At 49.1% G+C, this 24162-nt stretch overlaps 1 protein-coding gene across 1 annotated transcript in view; it reads right to left on the minus strand.

Moving 5' to 3' along the window:
- cd109 (CD109 molecule) overlaps positions 1 to 24162 on the minus strand; it is a 222920-nt gene that overhangs the window by 117439 nt on the left and 81319 nt on the right. The window contains exons 20-24 of the mRNA XM_070889012.1: positions 23948 to 24028; positions 23029 to 23083; positions 12739 to 12859; positions 11658 to 11775; positions 1978 to 2091 (exon numbers count right to left, since the gene is read on the minus strand). Coding sequence (XP_070745113.1) covers positions 1978 to 2091; positions 11658 to 11775; positions 12739 to 12859; positions 23029 to 23083; positions 23948 to 24028 — 489 coding nt within the window. The remainder of the gene's footprint in view (positions 1 to 1977; positions 2092 to 11657; positions 11776 to 12738; positions 12860 to 23028; positions 23084 to 23947; positions 24029 to 24162) is intronic.

Consider the following 24162-nt stretch of genomic DNA (forward strand, 5'->3'; position numbering starts at 1 on the left):
GCAGGGGTGGTGGGGGGGGTGGTGGATGAGGAGGGGAGGCGGTGAAAAAACAAAACATTTGAACTGGAGAAGACCGTATTAATAGATGGGACTATGCCAAAGCTGAATTTTGTCGAGGGGTGCAATTTGGTTGTCGTTCGAATTTGGGCCCATGACAGACCGGGAGACCCAAAGCTGGCCTGAAATTGGGCCTCACGCCTCATTTCAATAATGAAAGCCAGCCACCTCCAGCAGCAGGGTCACTTGCCTCGCCAGCATTGACCCTCAGATAAGTCCCAGAGCGGGGGGAAAGGGGACAAGGAGAGGTGGGGCCAACTGCTGATCCATCAGCAGCTCTTCGGCGTGCAGTGGAGCCTTGAGAAACACTCCTGCTCCCCCCAGCTCCACACCGCAAATCATAAACACAGAAGGAGGCCCTTTTGGCCCATCGTGTTCATGCCGGCTGACCAAGAGCTATCCAGCCTAATTCCACTTTCCTGCAGGTTAAAGAACTTCAGGTGCACATCCAAGTACTTTTTATATGCTATGAGGGTTTCTGCCTCTATCACCCTTTCAGACAATGAGTTTCAGACCCTCACCACCCTCTGGGTGAAACCATTTCTCCTCAACTCCCCTCTAAACCTCCTACCAATTTCTTTAAATCTATGCCCCCCTGGTTGTTGACCTCTCTGCGAAAGGAAACAGGTCCTTCCTATCCACTCAATCCAGACACCTCATAATTTATACACCTCAATCAGGTCTCCCTTCAGCCTCCTCTGTTTCAAAGAAAACAGACCCAGCCTATCCAATCTCTCCTAACAGCCAAAATTCTCCAGTCCAGGCAACATCCTCGTAAATCTCTAAAATGAATATACTTATCTTTTTAATGGTGCCGCTCGCTAGGCAGCATCCACGCTGGGGAAGGCATAAGCAGGCCTGACACGTGCTTTGTTCAGAGCGGCCCAATTCCTGGGTGGGGGTGGGGGGTGGGGATGTTGCTAAAGCAGGCATTAAGCCCCTCATCAGCATTTTCAAGACGCCCACTCTCTGTATTAGGTGACCTGCCTATGAAATTTATGAACTATTAACTTCAGGACCCCACCAAGACATTTCACCTGAAAAACATCCCAGGTTAATATGGCGTTGGGGACGTGTTTCAGACGTCCACAAGGCTGATCGAGGTCCAATTTCTAGCCCCAGAACTCTGGCTCACTGTACCCTGATACCGCTGGTTAGAACTTGTTCTCTCTGGTTGTTTGACGGGGGGGCTTCCTAACGCAGAGGGTTGTGGGGATCTGGAACTCACTGCCTGGAGAAACCCTCACCACATTTAAAAGATGGTTGGATGGGCACTTGAAGTGCAGTAACCTGCAGGGTTATGGACCTAGAACTGGTAATTGGGATTAGACTGGATAACGTCTTGTTGGCCAGTGAAGACATGATGGTAAGTACTGCAGGGAATCGAATACGGCTAGGGTGATCTCCTTGACTAGTTTCGATCGCCTGGCTAGGTCAGAGAGGAATTTTCCCAGATTTTTTACCCCGAAATTGACCTGGGCTTTTATCTTTTCTTGCCTCTCCCAGGAAATCACATGGCTCCGGTTGAGGTGGAGTGTAGAATGTTTTGGTGTAAGGGGTGTCGCAGTTGTGTGGGGCAGACTGGTTGGGCTGGGTGCTCTTTACCTTTCCGCCATTGTTCATTGTTCATATGTTTATATGTAACCTTCAGGGCTGCTGACTGAGGGCCGTGTGGCTCTTTGTCGGCCGGCTCGGACACAATGGGCCGAAATGGCCTCCTTCTGCGCTGTAAATTTCTATGTTTCTATGTTTATTGAAGCAGTTTACCAATCAAATGCTGAGGCAAGATGAAACAAGACCAAAACATTATTAAAACACCATTACCAGTAAGTTGGACATTACAAGGGCCGAATGGTTTTATTCCCAACTCCAAAATATCAATCCAATGATGTAAGAGACGGAAGCTGTCAGAGTCCCTACCTCCAGTGTCTGTTGCAGGTAGTTGAAGATGTTTATTTCCAGAATGAGTTGCTCCCCTCTGGTTACAGAGTACGGGAGGTTTAATTCAAAGAAGAAAGGCTTGAAGACCTCCAACTGTTAAATCAAAAAGAACAAACATTTAATGCAGACACAGGTCACAAAACTAGTCATAAGAACATAAGAATTAGGAACAGGAGTAGGCCATCTAGCCCCTCGAGCCTGTTCCGCCATTCAACAAGATCATGGCTGATCTGGCCGTGGACTCAGCTCCACTTACCCGCCCGCTCCCCGTAACCCTTAATTCCCTTATTGGTTAAAAATCTATCTATCTGTGACTTGAAGACATTCCATGAGCTAGCCTCAACTGCTTCCTTGGGCAGAGAATTCCACAGCCCTCTGGGAGAAGAAATTCCTTCTCAACTCGGTTTTAAATTGGCTCCCCTGTATTTTGAGGCTGTGCCCCCGAGTTCTAGTCTCCCCAACCAGTGGAAACAACCTCTCTGCCTCTATCTTGTCTATCCCTTTCATTATTTTAAATGTTTCTATAAGATCACCCCGCATCCTTCTGAACTCCAACGAGTAAAGACACTCTACTCAATCTATCATCATAAGGTAACCTCCTCATCTCCGGAATCAGCCTAGTGAATCGTCTCTGTACCCCCTCCAAAGCCAGTTTATCCTTCCTTAAGTAAGGCGACCAAAACTGCACGCAGTACTCCAGGTGCGGCCTCACCAATACCCTGTACAGTTGCAGCAGGACCTCCCTGCTTTTGTACTCCATCCCTCTCGCAATGAAGGCCAACAATAGTCAAGAAACCACTCTGAGAAAAACAATTCCCAAGTAATTTAAGGTTATTCTGGTCATGTGTTGTGAAAGTTACAAATGTTAATACACAAGGGGGAAGATTGTCTCTGGTCTGTGTGTGTGTGTGTTGATCGTCATAGACAGTCCCTCAAAATCGAGGAAGACTTGCTTCCACTCTAAAAGTGAGTTCTCAGGTGACTGAACAGTCCAATGTGGGAATTACAGTCTCTGTCACAGGTGGGACAGACAGTGGGTGAAGGAAAGGGGTGGGTGGGGAGTCTGGTTTGCTGCACGCTCCTTCCGCTGCCTGCGCTTGTTTTCTGCATGCTCTCGGCGACGAGACTCGAGGTGCTCAGTGCCCTCCCAAATGCTTTTCCTCCACTTAGGGCGGTCTTGGGCCAGGGACTCCCAGGTGTCAGTGGGGATGTTGCACTTTATCAGGGAGGCTTTGAGGGGTGTCGTTGAAACATTTTCTCTGCCCACCTGGGGCTCGCTTGCCATGTCGGAGATCGAGTAGAGCGCTTGCTTTGGGAGTCTCGTGTCAGGCATGCGGACGATGTGGCCCTGCCCAGCGGAGCTGGTCAAGTGTGGTCAGTGCTTTGATGGTGGGGATGTTGGCCTGAGCGAGAACACTGACGTTGCGTCTATCCTCCCAGGGGATTTGCAGGATGTTGCAGAGGCAGCATTGGTGGTATTTCTCCAGCGCGTTCAGGTGTCTACTGTATATGGTGCACATCTCTGAGCCATATAGGAGGGCGGGTATCACTACTGCCCTGTAGACCATAAGCTTGGTGCCAGATTTGAGGTCCTGGTCTTCAAACAGCATACTTCTAAAAGTGTCTGTAAACTTCTGGAATGTTCTTTGTCAAATCATCTCTTCCTCAAGCGACCGAACGCTGCACACTGGAGGCGGAGCTGATAATAGGCTCCCGAGATATGGAAAATGGTTCACGTTGTCCAAGGCCGCGCTGTGGATTTTGATGACCGGGGAGGCAGTGCCTTGTGGTGGGGTCAGGTTGGTAGAGGACCTTTGTCTTATGGATGTTTAATGTAAGGCCCATGCTTTCGTATGCCTCGGTGACGATGTTGGCGATGGGTTGGAGTTCAGCCTCCGAGTGTGCGCAGAAGCAAGCATTGTCCGCGTACTGTAGTTCGATGACAGAGGATGGGACGGTCTTGGGTCTAGCCTGGAGGAGTCGAAGGTTAGTGACAGCAGGAAGATTCTCTCTGGTCTGTGTGTGTGTGTGTGTGTGTGTGTGTGACATTGTAAACACAGCGGGCGAGTGGCGAGCGGCCCCTGGACAGTGTGCCAGCATACCACTTCAGCGTACAGCACGAGCTGGTTTGGACGTCACCATAACCCAGGTCGGTGATTGGAGTGTGGGCAGGTACAGCAGGAGCGGCGAGGTCGGGGTGAAGGAGCGGCGAGAGATTGTAGAGGGATGTGATTGGGGCCCGGGAGAGGCGAGGGCCCAGGGGCAGCACGGGCCAGCCCACACTGCGATATGTGTGCGCACTAGGTCCGTGCAGCAGAGCTGGTCTCCAGTCGTCTTGGTTAACCCTTGCCACTGGACCAAGACCTAGCTCTGTCAAGCCCGTGTGGCGGCTGGTGTGCAACGGCCACCCCATGTTAAAAAAAATCCACGCACAGGCATCTTCCACCCTTCAGGATGTAGTTCGGAACCTGGAATGTCAGGTCCTTCATTGAAACACCCGTGAACTCATCGAACTCATTCCTTCTTAGCGTGGAAGCAAGTCACCCTCGATGCGAGGGACCGCCTAAGAAGAAAAAACACAGCGGGAAGATTCCCTCTGGTCTTTATGTGCGTTCGTGGAAAGATATACAATGGACTTGGGACAAAAAGGAAATAACTTGCCTTATGGTGGTGGCTTCAGGATATGCAAAGTGCTTTACAACCATTGGATTACTTTGGAAGGACATTCACACTTGCTAAATAGACAAAGAGGCAACAGACCATTTGTACTCAGCTCGATCCCACAAACAGCAATGAAATAAATGGGCAGTTAATCATTTTTTGGTGATGCTGATCGAGAGAGGAATTTTGGGCCGGACACCAGCCCTTCCTGCTCTTATTTCAATAGTGCCATGGGATCGTTTATGCTCACTTCGGTCACAGAGATGGGCCGAGGCTGAGCAACTCGTCCTCCAGCAGGGCTGTGCTCCCTCAGTATCGCGCTGGAAGCGTCAGCTTAGGTTACGTAGTCAAGTGCTTGGGGTAGGACTTGAACCCACAACCTTCTGACTCAGAGGCGAGAGTGCTGCCCACTGAGCTATGGCTGAAACTTTAGGGGAAGAAAACTGGAGAGGCTAGAATGTTGATCGAAAGACAGGGACAAGGAGGCAGGGGGAAATGGCTGAGAGCTCCATAGAATCTTAGAATGATAAGAACAAAAGAACATAAGAAATAGGAGCAGGATTGGGCCATACGACCCCTCAAGCCTGCTCCGCCATTTAATACGATCATGGCTGATCTGATCATGGACTCAGGTCCACTTCTCTGCCTGCTCCCCTTAACCATTTATCCCCTTATCGGTTAAGAAACTGAGACAGCATGGGAGGCTATTGGGCTCATCGTGCCTGTGCTGTCTCTTTGAAGGAGTTATCCAATGAATCCCGGTCCCCTTCTCTTGCCCCGTGGTTCTGCAAATCTTTTCCCTTCAAGTATTTATCCAATTCTCTGAAGCCCCAGAAGTGTAGCGGTGGAATGAACAGTCACCAATGGACTCAGCGTTGGAGAAGCAGAGGCGGCCTGTAGGGAGGTAAGGCGGGGTGGGGGCCAGGGATCACAAAGTAGGGTGAGTGAAACCATGGAGAGATTTGAAACAAAGGACAAGAATCAGGAAATATTATCCCCCCTTCCACACACACACACACACACACACACACACAATTTGAACAGTCCAGATATTGTGATTTATCTTGCTGCTTGTTGAGTGGGGAAAGGGGACTAAAACTCTGTAAGGCTTATAAACAGATGACTGCGACAAAGATATTCACGTGAAACTTCAACAAAACTCCTTGAGCAATGACATTTTCCTCAATACCCTTTTCTCTGGAGCCATCTTGTGGCGATATTTGAATTTCACCTCCTGCCCTTAAATAAGAAACTGAGGACAAGGGCCCAGGTCTGTGGTGCAGGATAGGACCAAGATTGAAAATAAACTGGCCACAAAAACGCTTGTTTTTTTTTAAAGGAGTGTAGAGAGATGAGGAGGACTCATGGTTTTTGGGGTCTTTGGAGCGATAAGATTGGAGCAGCATGCAGTCAGATAAGTCTTCATTCCAACTCAGTGAGGATGCAGGGAGCACGAAGAGTATGTAGGCCGACATATGTATCGCTTAGCAACCAGAGGGCTAACTGACTATAGTAACATTGATAACATGGAGAGAGAAGGACCATGCTTAAAATAAAATGCCTCTCTATAATTTTAAATGATAAGATAGTTTAAGGTCACTTCAGAAATCGCACTGAAGAGAAGGTAAGATCATTTACCATTGTAAAGCCACTATATAAATCATCATAGGCAGACCCTCGAAATTGAGGAAGACTTGCTTCCATTCTTAACATAAGTCCTTAGGTGGCTGTACAATCCTTGTCACAGGTGGGGCAAACAGTGGTTGAAGGAAAGGGTGGATGGGACTGGTTTGCCGCACGCTCCTTCCGCTGCCTGGGCTTGGTTTCTGCATGCTCTCGGCGACGAGACTCGAGGAGCTCAGCGCCTTCCCGGATGCACTTCCTCCACTTAGGGCGGTCTTTAGCCAGGGACTCCCAGGTGTCAGTGGGGATGTCGCACTTGACCAGGGAGGCTTTGAGGGTTTCCTTGCAACGTTGCCGCTGCCCGCCTTTGGCTCGTTTGCCACGGTCGAGTTCCGAGTAGAGCGCTTGCTTTGGGAGTCTCGTGTCTGGCATGCGGACGATGTGGCCCGCCCAGCGGAGCTGATCAAGTGTGGTCAATAAAGCAGGATAAGTAATAATCCAGCTTTACTAAAACTCTGTAAGGCTTATAAACAGATGACTGCGACAAAGATATTCACGTGAAACTTCAACAAAACTCCTTGACCAATGACATATTCTCCCTACCACTCCTGAAGGCGATGATCCCAGGATATAATTCCAGAGACACTATCTACCCTCCAGATATGTGAAAGGAACGGCTTTGATGGGCTGAATGGCTCTTTTTTAATGCATTTTTTAAAAATTCATTCTCAGGGATGTGGGCGTTGCTGGCAAGGCCAGCATTTATTGCCCATCCCCAGTTTTCCTGAAGACGTGATGATGGGCCTTCTTGGACCGCAGCAGTGGTCCCTCTTGAAGCCAATGTGGAAAGTCAGCTCACGCACTGCACCATACAGCAACCCGTTCCAGAGGCTCACCATCCAACACCCAGCCTATTCCTACTTCTGCAAAGTTTTTCTGTCGTTTAGTGTCAGCAGTGGCTCAGTGGGCAGCGCTCTCAACTCTGAGTCAGAAGGTTGTGGGTTCAAGTCCCACTCCAGGGACATGAGCACATAAATCTCGGCTGATGCTCCAGTGCAGTGCTGAGGGAGTGCTGCACCATTGGAGGTGCCGTCTTTTGGATGAGACGTTAAACCGAGGCTGCCCTCTCAAGTGGGTGTAAAAGATCCCATGACACTATTTCGAAGAAAAGCAGGAGAGTTATCCCCGGTGTCCTGGCCAATATTTATCAACAACAATGCCTTGTATTTATATAGCGCCTTTAACGTAGTGAAATGTCCCAAGGCGCTTCACAGGAGTATTATGAGATTTTTTTTTAATTTGACATAAATAGAAATTAGCACAGGTGACCAAAAGCTTGGTCAAAGAGGTAGGTTTTAAGGAGCACCTCGAAGGAGGAAAAAGAGTTCGAGAGGTGGAGAGGTTCAGGGAGGGAGTTCCAGAGCTTGGGGCCCAGGCAACAGAAGGCACGGCCACCAATGGTTGAGCGATTATAATCAGGGATGCTCAAGAGGGTAGAATTAGAGGAGCGCAGACATCTCGGTGGGGTTGTGGGGCTGGAGGAGTTTACAGAGATAGGGAGGGGCGAGGCCAGGGAGGGATTTGAAAATAAGAATGAGAATTTTCAAATCGACTCGCAAAATCCCTTAATCAAGATCGCAAAACAGATTGTCTGATCATTATCACATTGCTGTTTGTGGGAGCTTGCTGTGCCCAGACAGCTGCTGGATTTCCTACACTACAACAGCAACCACACTTCAAAAAGTGCTTCGTTGGCTGTAAGGCGCATTGGGAGGTCCTGAGGTCAGGACAGGCGCGATAGAAACATAGAAACATAGAAAACATAGAAAATAGGTGCAGGAGTAGGCCATTCGGCCCTTCTAGCCTGCACCGCCATTCAATGAGTTCATGGCTGAACATTCAACTTCAGTACCCCATTCCTGCTTTCTCGCCATACCCCTTGATCCCCCTAGTAGTAAGGACCTCATCTAACTCCTTTTTGAATATATTTAGTGAATTGGCCTCAACAACTTTCTGTGGTAGAGAATTCCACAGGTTCACCACTCTCTGGGTGAAGAAGTTCCTCCGCATCTCGGTCCTAAATGGCTTACCCCTTATCCTTAGACTGTGACCTCTGGTTCTGGACTTCCCCAACATTGGGAACATTCTTCCTTCATTTCACCTGTCTAACCCCGTCAGAATTTTAAATGTTTCTATGAGGTCCCCTCTCATTCTTCTGAACTCCAGTGAATACAAGCCCAGTTGATCCAGTCTTTCTTGATAGGTCAGTCCCGCCATCCCGGGAATCAGTCTGGTGCACCTTCGCTGCACTCCCTCAATAGCAAGAATGTCCTTCCTCAGGTTAGGAGACCAAAACTGTACACAATACTCCAGGTGTGGCCTCACCAATGCCCTGTACAACTGTAGCAACATCTCCCTGCCCCTGTACTCAAATCCCCTTGCTATGAAGGCCAACATGCCATTTGCTTTCTTAACCGCCTGCTGCACCTGCATGCCAACCTTCAATGACTGATGTACCATGACACCCAGGTCTCTTTGCACCTCCCCTTTTCCTAATCTGTCACCATTCAGATAATAGTCTGTCTCTCTGTTTTTACCACCAAAGTGGATAACCTCACATTTATCCACATTATACTTCATCTGCCATGCATTTGCCCACTCACCTAACCTATCCAAGTCGCTCTGCAGCCTCACAGCATCCTCCTCGCAGTTCACACTGCCACCCAACTTAGTGTCATCCGCAAATTTGGAGATACTACATTTAATCCCCTCATCTAAATCATTAATGTACAGTGTAAACAGCTGGGGCCCCAGCACAGAACCTTGCGGTACCCCACTAGTCACTGCCTGCCATTCTGAAAAGTACCCATTTACTCCTACTCTTTGCTTCCTGTCTGACAACCAGTTCTCAATCCATGTCAGTACACTACCCCCAATCCCATGTGCTCTAACTTTGCACATCAATCTCTTGTGTGGGACCTTGTCGAACGCCTTCTGAAAGTCCAAATATACCACATCAACTGGTTCTCCCTTATCCACTCTACTGGAAACATCCTCAAAAAATTCCAGAAGATTTGTCAAGCATGATTTCCCTTTCACAAATCCATGCTGACTTGGACCTATCATGTCACCTCTTTCCAAATGCACTGCTATGACATCCTTAATAATTGATTCCATCATTTTACCCACTACCGATGTCAGGCTGACCGGTCTATAATTCCCTGTTTTCTCCCCCCCTCCTTTTTTAAAAAGTGGGGTTACATTGGCTACCCTCCACTCCATAGGAACTGATCCAGAGTCAATGGAATGTTGGAAAATGACTGTCAACGCATCCACTATTTCCAAGGCCACCTCCTTAAGTACTCTGGGATGCAGTCCATCAGGCCCTGGGGATTTATCGGCCTTCAATCCCATCAATTTCCCCAACACAATTTCCCGGCTAATAAGGATTTCCCTCAGTTCCTCCTCCTTACTAGACCCCCCGACCCCTTTTATAACCGGAAGGTTGTTCGTGTCCTCCTTCGTGAATACCGAACCAAAGTACTTGTTCAATTGGTCCGCCATTTCATTGTTCCCCGTTATGACTTCCCCTGATTCTGACTGCAGGGGACCTACGTTTGTCTTTACTAACCTTTTTCTCTTTACATATCTAAAGAAACTTTTGCAATCCGTCTTAATGTTCCCTGCAAGCTTCTTCTCATACTCCATTTTCCCTGCCCTAATCAAACCCTTTGTCCTCCTCTGCTGAGTTCTAAATTTCTCCCAGTCCCCCGGTTCGCTGCTATTTCTGGCCAATTTGTATGCCACTTCCTTGGCTTTAATACGATCCCTGATTTCCCTTGATAGCCACGGTTGAGCCACCTTCCCTTTTTTATTTTTATGCCAGACAGGAATGTACAATTGTTGTAGTTCATCCATGCGGTCTCTAAATGTCTGCCATTGCCCATCCACAGTCAACCCCTTAAGTATCATTCGCCAATCCATCCCAGCCAATACACGCCTCATACCTTCAAAGTTAGCCTTCTTTAAGTTCTGGACCATGGTCTCTGAATTAACTGTTTCATTCTCCATCCCAATGCAGAACTCCACTATATTATGGTCACTCTTCCCCAAGGGGCCTCGCACAACGAGATTGCTAATTAATCCTCTCTCATTACATAACACCCAGTCTAAGATGGCCTCCCCCCTAGTTGGTTCCTCGACAAATTGGTCAAAAAAACCATCCCTTATGCACTCCAGAAAGTCCTCCTCCACCGTATTGCTTCCAGTTTGGTTAGCCCAATCTATGTGCATATTAAAGTCACCCATTATAACTGCTGCACCTTTATTGCACGCACCCCTAATTTCCTGTTTGATGCCCTCCCCAACATCACTACTACTGTTTGGAGGTCTGTACACAACTCCCACTAACGTTTTTTGCCCTTTGGTGTTCTGCAGCTCTACCCATATAGGTTCCACATCATCCAAGCTAATGTCCTTCCTAACTATTGCCTTAATCTCCTCCTTAACCAGCAATGCTACCCCACCTCCTTTTCCTTTTATTCTATCCTTCCTGAATGTTGAATACCCCTGGATGTTGAGTTCCCAGCCCTGATCATCCTGGAGCCACGTCTCCGTAATCCCAATCACATCATATTTGTTAACATCTATTTGCACAGTTAATTCATCCACCTTATTGCGGATACTCCTTGCATTAAGACACAAAGCCTTTAGGCTTGTTTTTTTAACACCCTCTGTCCTTTTAGAATTTTGCTGTACAATGGCCCTTTTTGTTCTTTGCCTTGGGTTTCTCTGCCCTCCACTTTTCCTCATCTCCTTTCTGTCTTTTGTTTTTGCCTCCTTTTTGTTTCCCTCTATCTCCCTGCATTGGTTCCCATCCCCCTGCCATATTAGTTTAACTCCTCCCCAACAGCACTAGCAAACACTCCCCCGAGGACATTGGTTCCGATTCTGCCCAGGTGCAGACCGTCCGGATTGTACTGGTCCCACCTCCCCCAGAACCGGTTCCAATGCCCCAGGAATTTGAATCCCTCCCTGCTGCACCACTGCTCAAGCCACGTATTCATCTGAGCTATCCTGCGATTCCTACTCTGACTAGCACGTGGCACTGGTAGCAATCCCGAGATTACTACTTTTGAGGTCCTACTTTTTAATTTAGCTCCTAGCTCCTTAAATTCATTTCGTAGGAACTCATCCCTTTTTTTACCTATGTCATTGGTACCAACGTGCACCACGACAACTGGCTGTTCTCCCTCCCTTTTTAGAATGTCCTGCAAGTCTTTCTCTTTACTTTTAACACAGGTCCTCCGCAATCTGACAAAGGATCTGTTTATGAGGTTATTCAAACAGGTTGCTGAAAACCACGAAACACTTACCAGAGCAGGTGCAGCGGCCAACTGAAGCCCGTGGCTCTGGGAAATGGCGAAAGCGCTGGCGATCCAGGTGGTGAGGGAATCCGGGACTGTTCTCTGGAAGCTGACAGTTGAGTTCGGACTAACCGAAAGGAAGCAACGTTAGAGCAATGATCATCAGGCGTGTGTAAGACCTGCCAGCAAATGGAATTCCTGATAGTGGTGCCCGTCGAACACTGAGGGCTAAAGATTTCTCGGCTTAGCGATACCCAGTTAGCGCCCGAGGAGGAACGTGGAACGCTTCACTTTGCGCTCCACTCTCCTCTTGGGGCGATACAACTGAATATCCCACTTTGAGGCGGTAGACATCACCCGGCGTTAAAGGTAGCGGCCCAGCGGCATCACTGCCTCAAAGTGGCCAACACCAAATTTCTACCCCGAGATTTAATTGACGAAAATGCGTATTGTTTCTAATTATTGTCGAGTGTAGTAGCTTCCCTGCTGGAGGGAAATAGCCAACAGACTTGCACTGGGACAGCAATTTATCAATTCTCGGGACATCCAAAGCACAGGAACATCGGGGCATTAGGAACAGAAGGAGGGCATTCGGCCCTTCGAGCCTGCTCTGCCAATCAATTAGATCATGCCTGACCTGAACCTTGACCCCATTTACCCCCCTTGATGCCCTTCTCAAATGAAAAAAATCTGCCTCGTCTTGGAAGCTCCATATCTTTCCAAATTTCTGCTACACTCAGTGTGTGAAAACATGCTTCCTTTCTTGGCCAAAATCAGGACCACCACCACCTTCTCAAGGGCAACTAGGGCATGGCAAACAAATGCCGGCCTTGCCAGCGACGCCCACATCCCGAGAATTAATATGTTTTTTTAAACAAGCCAAGCCACACGCAACTACATGATTGTGAGCGGTATACCTGCTGTCCAACCTACCCAACCATTCAAACAATTCATTTTATGCTTTTTGTGAATTTTACCCCCTTCACTGAGAGAGGTGTTTAGTGCAGGCCGAGTGAACATTTCTCTAATTCAAGCTGCTAGTGTCAGGCCGCGAGGAAACGGAGCTCAGTCCTGCTCTTTGATGTCTTACCCAGTGAGCATGTCCAACCATATCCAGGTCTCTGGAAAGTATGTTCTGACCCTCTCCTCTTCTGGCTCAATGGACTGGCCCATTTTCCTAAACTGTATGTCGGCATCAAACAGGATCTCGTCTGTGAAAGTAGATTCACAAGATTAGCAAAGGTCACTCGGCACAATGCCCAATATTTACAGGAAGCGCTCCACAGAAAAGCCAGCATGATATTCTTATCCTGTACCTATTGCACCAGAGGGAAAGAAAGACTCACTGTTGGATCGAACAGTTTGAAGTCATGGGTCAGTTGTGGCTCAGTGGGTCGCACTCTCTCGGTGAGAGGGGCTAGGGGTGAGCAGGTGCTGCTGATCACTGCAGGAGTTGGAGTGAGTTTGTAAAAAGTTGATGGCGGGTTTTTGAGTTGTTTTTTTCAAATTTTAGGGCCTTTTTAGCCTATAAACATCAGCCAGATGGCTGCTGAGGGGCCTGGATTGTCGGGCCCCTCAGAGGACAATGCTCCCAGGATAAATTTAATCAGGGGAGAGAATGTCTTGAGAAGGGAGAATAAAAGGTCCAAAGATTTGGGCCGGGACCCCAGGAGGTTTGGAAAAGAAAACACGGTGGTGGTTCACTGCCTGAATAAGGAGATGTGATTTTGTCCAGGCAGTACACGAGGACTGCGGTGAGGGAAGTTGCTTTGCTTGCTGAATGTTGGGTTCGAGGCGACGGTCAGTGGCCGAGGTGGAAAAACTTTTACTGAGCCTGAAGATCGGTGAGAGGTGCTTGGCTGTATTCTGAAGAGGTGGTCCTCTCATTCTTAAACCTGCCGGTTTATGTTGAGGACCATGTGCTAATAAAAAAGTTGAATACCACCGCAGGTCGGGGCTATAAATAGATCTAGAGCACCGGGCCCTGGAACATCGTGGGTGAAGGTGCGGTGAATGAGGGTACGGGGCCCAGAAGAGCCGAGGGCCCAGGGGCAGCACGGGCCAGCCCACACTGCGATACGTGTGCGCACTAGGTCCGTGCAGCAGAGCTGGTCTCCAGTCGTCTTGGATAACCCTTGCCACTGGATAAAGGCCCAGCTCTGTCAAGCCCGTGTGGTGGCTGGTGTGCAACGGTCACCACACGTTAAAAAAAATCCACGCACAGGCATCTTCCACCCCCTCAACTGGAGTTCAGGACTGGAACATCGGGTCCTTCATTGAAACATCTGTGAACTCTCGTGGAAGCAAGTCATCCTCGTTCGAGGGACCGCCTACGATGATGAATAAAAAGGTTGGAGTTGTGGGACATTAAATTTTGCTCAGTAATAAAGAGGAGATACTATCCTGGAACGCGGGAAGCCGATGGAACCCGTTGTATAAATGTGCGGTTCCCAGAGGGAGTGAAGTCAATATCCTCCAGCATGAAATTCGAAACAATGGAAAGAGTGCAGTACTGCTGGGTACTGCATGATAACCAGGTGAAGGTTTGCTATTACTGTCTTGGACACGACTATCTAATAAGAAACTGTCCAGACCTGTACTGTGGCGAGTCTGGACACATCACTCGGAACTGTAAGGCAGAGAGCTGTGGGATGTGTCACAAAGGCCCCACCCACTGTGAGTGTGAGGCAGAAGGAAGCTCCTTGAGTGACGAGGAGATGGGGGAAGGAGCAGGAGGTGTGAGTGGAGTGGCCGGAGGAGCGGAGCAGGCGGAGGACACAGCTGCCGAACGGAATGAGGAAAGAGCGCAAGAAGAGGCAGAAAACAGGATGGAGATGGTGGAAAACAGACCAAGCATGGTGGAAAAGGACAAAGCCAGCGGAGTACATCACGGTTCAAGGACAGAGTCGAGCCATAATATGGCTCGCTTCTCCCTAAATAATCAGGTGTCCGTGGGGGGAGCAGAGGTGGGTGTAGGGTAAGTGTAAGTATTCCTAAGAGAGACGGGGAGTCGTACATCTCAGGAAGCAGGAGGGGACAAGACATGGAGAGGGGGCAAGAGGCAGGAGCCTTAAAGGGGCACCAGCCCGGGACCGGGGAGACAAAGATGCCAAAAGGGAGCAAGATGGGTGAAGACGTGCCATTGTCCCAGAGAGAGAGAGGAAATGAGGAGCTTGGGTCAGAGGCGTCTTTGTCTCCCCGCTCCCGTCCTGCTGCCACTTTAAGGGAGCGGCAGTGTTGGGGAAACCATGTTTGCAGGAAGACATTCGAAGGGGGATTATGTATCTGACGGGGAACAGGGACGCAGAAGAGCTCGAGAGTGAGGAGTCAGAGGAGGATGGAGATGTGGAATTGGGGTGGGGATGGCATCATGTGGAAAGGGACAGGTTAGTGAGGCAGAAGGAGGGAGAAGGGGCAGCTCCTCGGACTAAACCTAATGTAAGGAAGAGGCTAAAACTGCAGAGAAGGTTCAAACAGGAGGTGAAAAAGAGCTGGAGGCTGCAGGAGAAAGCAACAGCTGCCCAAAAAGTTGGGAAGGAGCATGAGAGGAGGGAAGGGTCAGAGAGTAAATGCTGGGGGGGATGATCAGGCATACTTCTTTTATTAGGAGCAATAATTAACTTGGTGTCAATCAATACGAACAGACTGAGGAGAGAGAAGAAATTGCAGCAGTTGTTGCAGTGTTTATTGGAGGAGGTTATCCCTGGTATCCTGGCCAATATTCACCCTTCAATCAACATAACAAAAACAGATGATCTGGTTATCACGTTGCTGTTTGTGAGAGCTTGCTATGTGCAAATTGGCTGCCGCGTTTCCCACATTACAGCAGTGACTACATTCCGAAAGTACTTCATTGGCTATAAAACTCTTTGAGATGTCTGCTGGTCATGACAGGCGCTATATAAATCCAAGTCTTTCTTTTTATAGAGCCAATTGGATTCTGTGTGCAATCTTGTTGTGCGAGGCCCTCTGGGGAAGAGTGACCATAATATCGTAGAATTCTTCATTAAGATGGAGAGTGACACAGTTAATTCAGAGACTAGGGTCCTGAACTTAAGGAAAGGTAACTTCGATGGTATGAGACGTGAATTGGCTAGGATAGACTGGAAAATGATACTTAAAGGGTTGACAGTGGATAGGCAATGGCAGACATTGATAGATTACATGGATGAACTTCAACAATTGTACATCTCTGTCTGGAGTAAAAATAAAATGGGGAAGGTCGCTCAGCCATGGCTAACAAGGGAAATTAGGGATAGTGTTAAATCCAAGGAAGAGGCATATAAATTGGCCAGAAAAAGCAGCAAACCTGAGGACTGGGAGAAATTTAGAATTCATCAGAGGAGGACAAAGGGTTTAATTAGGAGGGGGAAATTAGAGTATGAGAGGAAGCTTGCAGAGAACATAAAAACTGACTGCAAAAGCTTCTATAGATATGTGAAGAGAAAAAGATTAGTGAAGACCAACGTAGGTCCTTTTCAGTCAGAATCAGGTGAATTTATAATGGGGAACAAAGAAATGGTGGACCAGTTGAACAAATACTTTGGATTTGTCTTCAGTAAGGAAGACTCAAATAAACTTCCGGAAATACTAGGGGTTCGAGGGTCTAGCGAAAAGGAGGAACTGAAGGAAATCCTTATTAGTCAGGAAATTGTGTTGGGGAAATTGATGGAATTGAAGGCCGATAAATCCCCAGGGCCTGATAGGCTGCATCCCAGAGTACTTAAGGAAGTGGCGCTAGAAATAGTGGATGCATTGGTGATCATTTTCCATCATTCTATTGACTCTGGATCAGTTCCTGTGGACTGGAGGGTAGCGAATATAACACCATTTTTTTTTAAAAGGATGGAGAGAGAAAACGGGTAATTATTGGCCGGTGAGCCTGACATCAATGGCGGGGAAAATGTTGGAATCAATTATTAAAGATGAAATAGCAGCGCATTTCGAAAGCAGTGACAGGATCGGTCCAAGTCGGCATGGATTTATGAAAGGGAAATCATGCTTGACAAATCTCCTAGAATTTTTTGAGGATGTAACTAGTAGAGTGGACAAGAGAAAACCAGTGGATGTGGTGTATTTGGACTTTCAAAAGCCTTTTGTCAAGGTCCCACACGAGAGATTAGTGTGCAAAATTAAAGCACATGGTATTGGGGTAATGTACTGATGTGGATAGAGAACTGGTTGGCAGACAGGAAGCACAAAGTTGGAATAAACGGGTCCTTTTCAGAATGGCAGGCAGTGATCAGTGGGGTGTAGCAGGGTTCAGTGCTGGGACCCCCACTATTTACAATATACATTAATGATTTAGATGAAGGAATTGAGTGTAATATCTCTAAGTTTGCAGATGACACTAAGCTGGGTGGCGGTGTGAGCTGTGAGGAAGATGCTAAGAGGCTGCAAGATGACTTGGACAGGTTAGGGGAGTGGGCAAATGCATGGCAGATGCAGTATAATGTGGATAAATGTGAGGTGGCAAAAACAGGAAGACAGAATATTATCTGAATGGTGACAGATTAGGAAAAGGGGAGGTGCAACGAGACCTGGGTATCATGGTCCATCAGTCATTAAAGGTAGGTATGCAGGTACAGCAGGCGGTGAAGAAGGCAAATGGCATAGAAACATAGAAACATAGAAAATAGGTGCAGGAGTAGGCCATTCGGCCCTTCGAGCCTGTACCGCCATTCAATAAGATCATGGCTGATCATTCCCTCAGTAACCCTTTCCTGCTTTCTCTCCATACCCCCTGATCCCCTTAGCCGTAAGGGCCATATCTAACTCCCTCTTGAATATATCCAATGAACTGGCATCAACAACTCTCTGCGGCAGGGAATTCCATAGGTTAACAACTCTCTGAGTGAAGAAGTTTCTCCTTATCTCAGTCCTAAACGGCCTACCCCTGATCCTAAGACTATGTCCCCTGGTTCTGGACTTCCCCAACATCAGGAACATTCTACCCGCATCTAACCTGTCCAGTCCTGTCACAATCTTATACGTTTCTATGAGATCCTCTCTCATCCTTCTAAACTCCAGTGAATAAAGGCCCAGGTGATCCAGTCTCTCCTCATATGACAGTCCAGCCATCCCTGGAATCAGTCTGGTGAACCTTCGCTGCACTCCCTCAATAGCACAAACGTCTTCCCTCAGATTAGGGGACCAAAACTGAACACAATATTCCAGGTGAGGCCTCACTAAGGCCCTGTACAACTGCAGTAAGACCTCCCTGCTCCTATACTCAAATCCCCTAGCTATGAAGGTCAACATACCATTTGCCTTCTTCACCGCCTGCTGTACCTGCATGCCCACTTTAAGTGACTGATGAACACCCAGGTCTCGTTGCACCTCCCCTTTTCCTAATCTGCCGCCATCCAGATAATATTCTGCCTTTGTGTTTTTGCCCCCAAATTGGATAACGTCACATTTATCCACATTATACTGCATCTGCCATGCATTTGCCCACTCACCTAACCTGTCCAAGTCACCCTGCAGCCTCCTAGCGTCCTCCTCACAGCTCACACCGCCACCCAGTTTAGTGTCATCTGCAAACGTGGAGATATTACACTCAATTCCTTCAGCTAAATCATGAATGTATATTGTAAAGAGCTGAGGTCCCAGCACTGAGCCCTGCGGCACTCCACTAGTCACTGCCTGCCATTCTGAAAAGGACCCGTTTATCCTGACTCTCTGCTTCCTGTCTGCCAACCAGTTCTCTATCCACGTCAGTACATTACCCCCAATACCATGCGCTTTGATTTTGCACACCAATCTCTTGTGTGGGACCTTGTCAAAAGTCTTTTGAAAGTCCAAATACACCACATCCACTGGTTCTCCCTTGTCCACTCTGCTAGTTACATGTTGGCCTTCATAGCTAGAGCATTTGAGTATAGGAGCAGGGAGGTCTTACTGCAGTTGTACAGGGCCTTGGTGAGGCCACACCTGGAATATTGTGTTCAGTTTTGGTCTCCTAATCTGAGGAAGGACGTTCTCGCTATTGAGGGAGTACAGCGAAGGTTCACCAGATTGATTCCCGGGATGGCAGAACTGACATATGAGGAGAGACTGGATCAACTGGGCTTGTATCCACTGGAATTTAGAAGAGGGGATCTCATAGAAACATATAAAATTCCGACGGGGTTGGACAGGTTAGAGGCAGGAAGAATGTTCCCGTTGCTGGAGAGTTCCAGAACCAGGGGTCACAGTCTAAGAATAAGAGGTAAGCCATTTAGGACCGAGATGAGGAGAAACTTCTTCACTGAGAGAGTGGTTAACCTGTGCAATTCTCTACCGCAGAGAGTTGTTGAGGCCAGTTGGTTAGATATATTCAAAAGGGAGTTAGATATGGCCCTTACGGTCAAAGGGATCAAGGGGTATGGAGAGAAAGCAGGAAAGGGTTGCTGAGGTGAATGATCAGCCATGATCTTATTGAATGGCGGTGCAAGCTCGAAGAGCCGAATGGCCTACTCCTGCACTTAATTTCTATGTTTCTAAGGGCCCAAGTTTCCACAAGAAAAAAAACGGGCGCCCCTCCGAGCTGGGCGCCCGTTTTTCGCGCCTAAAACGGAGCCTAAAAAAATCCTCGGTATTCTCCACCTACCTGTAGGTCCTCTGGACCTCGGCGCAGCCGGCACGAGCTGTGGGGGGGCGGAGCCAGGTCCCGGCGCTGAAAACAGTGCCGGGACCTCTGCACATGCGCGCTACAGTCGGCACGCAAGTGCAGTAGCTCCAGGCGCCGAACTGTGTGGGAGGGGCCCGAAGCACGCGGCCCCTAGCCCTGGCTGAATGGCCTCACTGGGGCTGCGTGAAAAAGGCTCCTCCCACGGCCAGCTCCTGCTCCCCGCCCCCGACAAGACCCGACACCCGCTCCCCCGCCCCCCGCCGACCAGGCCCGACCCGACACCCGCTCCCCCCCCCCCCCCCCCGACCCGAGACCCGACACCCGCTCCCCCTCCCCCCCGCCCCGACCCGACACCCGCTCCCCTCCCCCCCCCACCCCGACCCGAGACCCGAGACCCGACACCCGCTCCCCCCCTCTCCCCCCCCCCCTCTCTCTCTCTCTCTCTCCCTCCCTCCCCCTCTCTCTCTCTCCCTCCCTCCCCCTCTCTCTCTCCCTCCCTCCCTCTCTCTCCCTCCCTCCCCCTCTCTCTCTCTCCCTCCCTCCCTCCCTCCCTCTCTCTCCCTCCCTCCCCTCTCTCTCTCTCCCTCCCTCCCCCTCTCTCTCTCCCTCCCTCCCTCTCTCTCTCCCTCCCTCCCTCCCCCCCCCTCTCTCTCCCTCCCTCCCCCCCCCCTCTCTCTCTCTCTCCCACCCTCTCTCTCTCTCTCTCTCCCCCTCCCGCTCAGCGGCACGAACGGCTGCAGAATTCTCCGTGGCTGAAGCACTTTCACACAGGTAGGAAGATGGTTTATTTCATCTTTTCTTGGCTTATAAATGTTTATTCAGGTTGGATTTATTTGTATAATATTTGTAGAAGTATAAATAAGGATTTATTATAGAATTTAATGACTTCCCTTCCCCCCCCCCTCCCCCCCACCTCGTTCTGGACGCCTAATTTGTAACCTGCGCCTGATTTTTTAATGTGTAGAACAGGTTTTTTCAGTTCTACAAAAATCTTCACTGGCTCCATTCTACTTTAGTTTGGAGTACGTTTTCACTGTGGAAACTTTCAAATCAGGCGTCAGTGGTCGGACACGCCCCCTTTTGAAGAAAAAATTCTGTTCTAAACTAGAACTGTTCTACCTGACTAGAACTGCAGAAAATAAAATGTGGAGAATTGCGATTTCTAAAATAGTCCGTTCTCCACCAGTTGCTCCTAAAAATCAGGCGCAAATCATGTGGAAACTTGGGCCCTAAGTTTCTATGTTTCAAGTTTGCAATATGGGAATCAAATGGGACAAAATTGTTCTTTGCAAAGGTTTTAATGGGTTTATATAAAATTATTTTGCCTACCATTATAATGGATTGAAATGAAAGAGTTATTGTTTTTTTTCCTAGATCTCTTCTGATGGCGATATGAGTAACGGTTTGACTTTTCAAATCCATACACGCCCTCTGCCGGGTTTATCCAGGAGGAGATTGGCAGAAGCCCCCTGGAGAAACATATATCAGAGAAGCAGGCCATTCGGCCCAACAGGTCCATGCCGGCGTTTATGGCTCACACGAGCCTCCTCCCACCCCACTTCATCTCACCCCATCAGTATATCCTTACTCCCTCACGTGTGCCTAGCTCCCCCTTAAAAGGATAGATGCTAAATGCATCCATTCCCACCAAATCTCTGAGGGAGTTCAGTTAATCTCCCACCGAAATCAAGCCAGGAGATCAGGACAACCCTGCAGAAATTCAGGCCCGTGAGTTGCTGTTCCATCACCAGAACTCAACAATAACACTTTAGCCATTGACAGATAGATGGATGAATTGATTAACACATTGCAATGGCCAGCCAAAAAGAAGGATTGGGCAGCCAATCAAACCTTCCTGCTTTCCTGTCTTGGCGCCTGTTAGTATTGACATTAATCTCTCGCAAAGTATAAATTGAACGTCGCTGGAAAAATGCCACAGAAAAAAATTTCATACAAATATATTAGAAAGAAAGAACTTGCATTTATATAGCCCCTCAGGATGTCTCAAAGCGCTTCACAGCCAGTGAGGTACTTTTGTAGTGTAGTCACTGTTGTATTGTAGGAAACGCGGCAGCCAATTTGCACTTTGCAAGCTCCCACAAACAGCAACGAGATTATCTGTTTTAGTGATGTTGGTTAAGGGGTAAATATTGGCCAGGACACTGGGGAGAACTCCCCCCTGCTCTTCTTCAAAATAGTGCCGTGGAATCTTTTACGTCCATCCAAGAGATCAGACAGTGCAGCACCCCCTCAGTACTGCAGTGGATGTATCAGCCTGGATTTTGTGCTCAAGTCTCTGGAGTGGGGACTTGAACCCACGACCTTCTGACTCAGAGATGAGTCAGAGCCACACGTGACACCTGTATTATTGGCACTACAATGCACAGTGCGATTCCACCCCAAGTGAATTGAACTGGAGAAAAGGCTGGGTCTGAGATAATGTTTTGCCTTAGTTGTTTCTAGAGTGATCTATAAATATGGTGTGAAGTAGACACACTGGTGGCTTCTATTAGCTTAGCATCAATACCATTCCAGAGTACTTTCTTACTATATAATCACGTTCCCAAGTTCTGGATTTTGCCTGTCGAGTCCGGTCAAACTGTCCGAGTCGAGCACTTGCTTTGGGAGTCTTGTGTTGGGCATGCGAACAATGTGGCCTGCCCAGCGGAGCTGGTCGAGTGTGGTCAGTGCTTCGATGCTGGGGATGTTGGCCTGATCGAGAACACTGACGTTGGTGCGTCTGTCCGCCCAGGGGATTTGCAGGATCTTGCGGAGGCAGCACTGCTGGTATTTCTCCAGTGCTTTGAGGTGTCTACTCTATATGGTCCACGGCTCTGAGCCATACAGGAGGGCGGGTATCACCACAGCCCTGTAGACCATAAGCTTGGTGTCAGATTTGAGGGTCCTGGTCTTCCTCAGGCGACCAAAGGCTGCGCTGGACCTTGCAGTGTTGGACCTTGTCGTCGATGTCTTCCCTTGCTGATAGTAGGCTACCGAGTATGGAAAATGGTCCACATTGTCCAAGGCTACGCCATGGATTTTGATGACCGGGGGCAGTGCTGTGTGGTAGGGTCAGGTTGGTGGAGGAACAACGACTGTCTGTCCCACCTGTGACAGAGACTGTAATTCCAATATTGGACTGTTCAGTCACCTGAGAACTCACTTTTAGAGTGGAAGCAAGTCTTCCTCGATTTCGAGGTACTGTCTATGATGATGATGATCTTGAACTGTCAACTACCTCTTGAGGAGAGCTTTACCCTACCTCTAACTGTGCCATACACAAATGGGAAGTATTAAGACGAAAACTGACACCTAGCCAAAGAAGGAACCTTTAGGAGCTAAGGGTCAAAGCTATAGGTTTTAAGGAGCGACTTAGCGGAGGAAAGAGAGGTAGATAGAGCGGCGGAGAGCTTTAGGGAGGGAATTCCAGAGCTTAGAGGCTGGACGGCGGAAGGCACGGCCACCAATGGTGGGGCAAAGAAAATGGGGGATGTGCAAGAGGCCAGAATTGGAGGAGTGCGGCGATCTCTCGGAGGTTATCTGAATTTCTTTTTCAATAATGTGTATCGCTCGGTGTAAGGTGGCTGCCAATTTGCTGTGAGTGCTCTTCGTGCTGCTGGTGAAAGATCAATTTCACCCGCCTCATGCAGCAGAGCAACAATACGTGGCCTCCCAAATATTGGACATCTTTATGTACAAGTACGCTTTCAAATAAATCTCCATTTCCCAATAGGGTTGTCTGTGAAATATTTCCAGGTTCATACTTACACAATAGCTCGTTGGATGGAATATAAGCATCTGTTATCACCATCAGACCAATGTCCTATTAACACAAGGTCAAAAGACATTTCAGCATTAACTTCAATTACTATTTTTGTACATGTGAATTTCATACGCTTCAAGGTGAGGAATGTTAGTGTCGGGGAAATAGGACAAATTCAAATTTCAGGCAGCTCGTGACCTCGCCCCCGGTGGTACTGGGTTTTAACCCTGCTATCGCGCTCCTCCCCATCCTCCTCTCCGTGCGTATCCGCACCCTCCCCGCAGCCCTCCACACTGCCCTTTCCTCCTCTCCACCCCTCAACCCATCTGCCCCATCCCCTCCACGTGCTCCCCCCACCCCGCCCTCCTCTCCGTGCCCATCCGCACCCTCCCCGTAGCCCATCACAGCCCCCTCTCCTCCTCCCCGCCTTCCTCCCCTCAACTCATCTGCCCCCTCCCCTCCACGCGCTCTCCCCCCCCTCCCGCCCGCCTCTCCGTGCCCATCCGCACCCTCCCCACAGCCCTCCACACTACCCTTTCCTCCTCTCCACCCTCCTCCCCTCAACCCATCTGCCCCCTCCCCTCCACGTGCTCCCCCCCCGCCCTCCTCTCCGTGCCCATCCGCACCCTCCCCGCAGCCCATCACAGCCCCCTCTCCTCCTCCCCGCCTTCCTCCCCTCAACTCATCTGCCCCCTCCCCTCCACGCGCTCTCCCCCCCCTCCCGCCCGCCTCTCCGTGCCCATCTGCACCCTCCCCACAGCCCTCCATATCCCCCCTCCCCTCCTCCACTCAATCCATCTGCACCCTCCTCCCCGCCCCTCACCTCCGCGCCCTCCCCGGGCATCTCCCCATGCCCTTCCGCGCCCACCTTGCGCCGCTCCCCGCCTCCCCATTAATACTGGGGACATCAAGTTTATTTCACACCTGAAATGCGTCGACACTGTACATCCCTCCATTATCTGGGAAAATGTATTCTTTAACAGCATCTTTCAACTCCTGAATAACCTGCAGGTCAAAGGGGAACAGAGCAGAACGTCATTACCTCCACCCCCCCATCCTCATTGAACATAAAATCACTTGTGTTCTGTTAGCTCTCACAGTGGTTCCCCGATCCTTCTCAATCTGACCATGAGGAGGTG

The sequence above is a fragment of the Pristiophorus japonicus genome, chromosome 9 (genome assembly GCF_044704955.1).
Source record: "Pristiophorus japonicus isolate sPriJap1 chromosome 9, sPriJap1.hap1, whole genome shotgun sequence".
In the NCBI taxonomy this organism is placed as follows: domain Eukaryota; kingdom Metazoa; phylum Chordata; class Chondrichthyes; family Pristiophoridae; genus Pristiophorus; species Pristiophorus japonicus.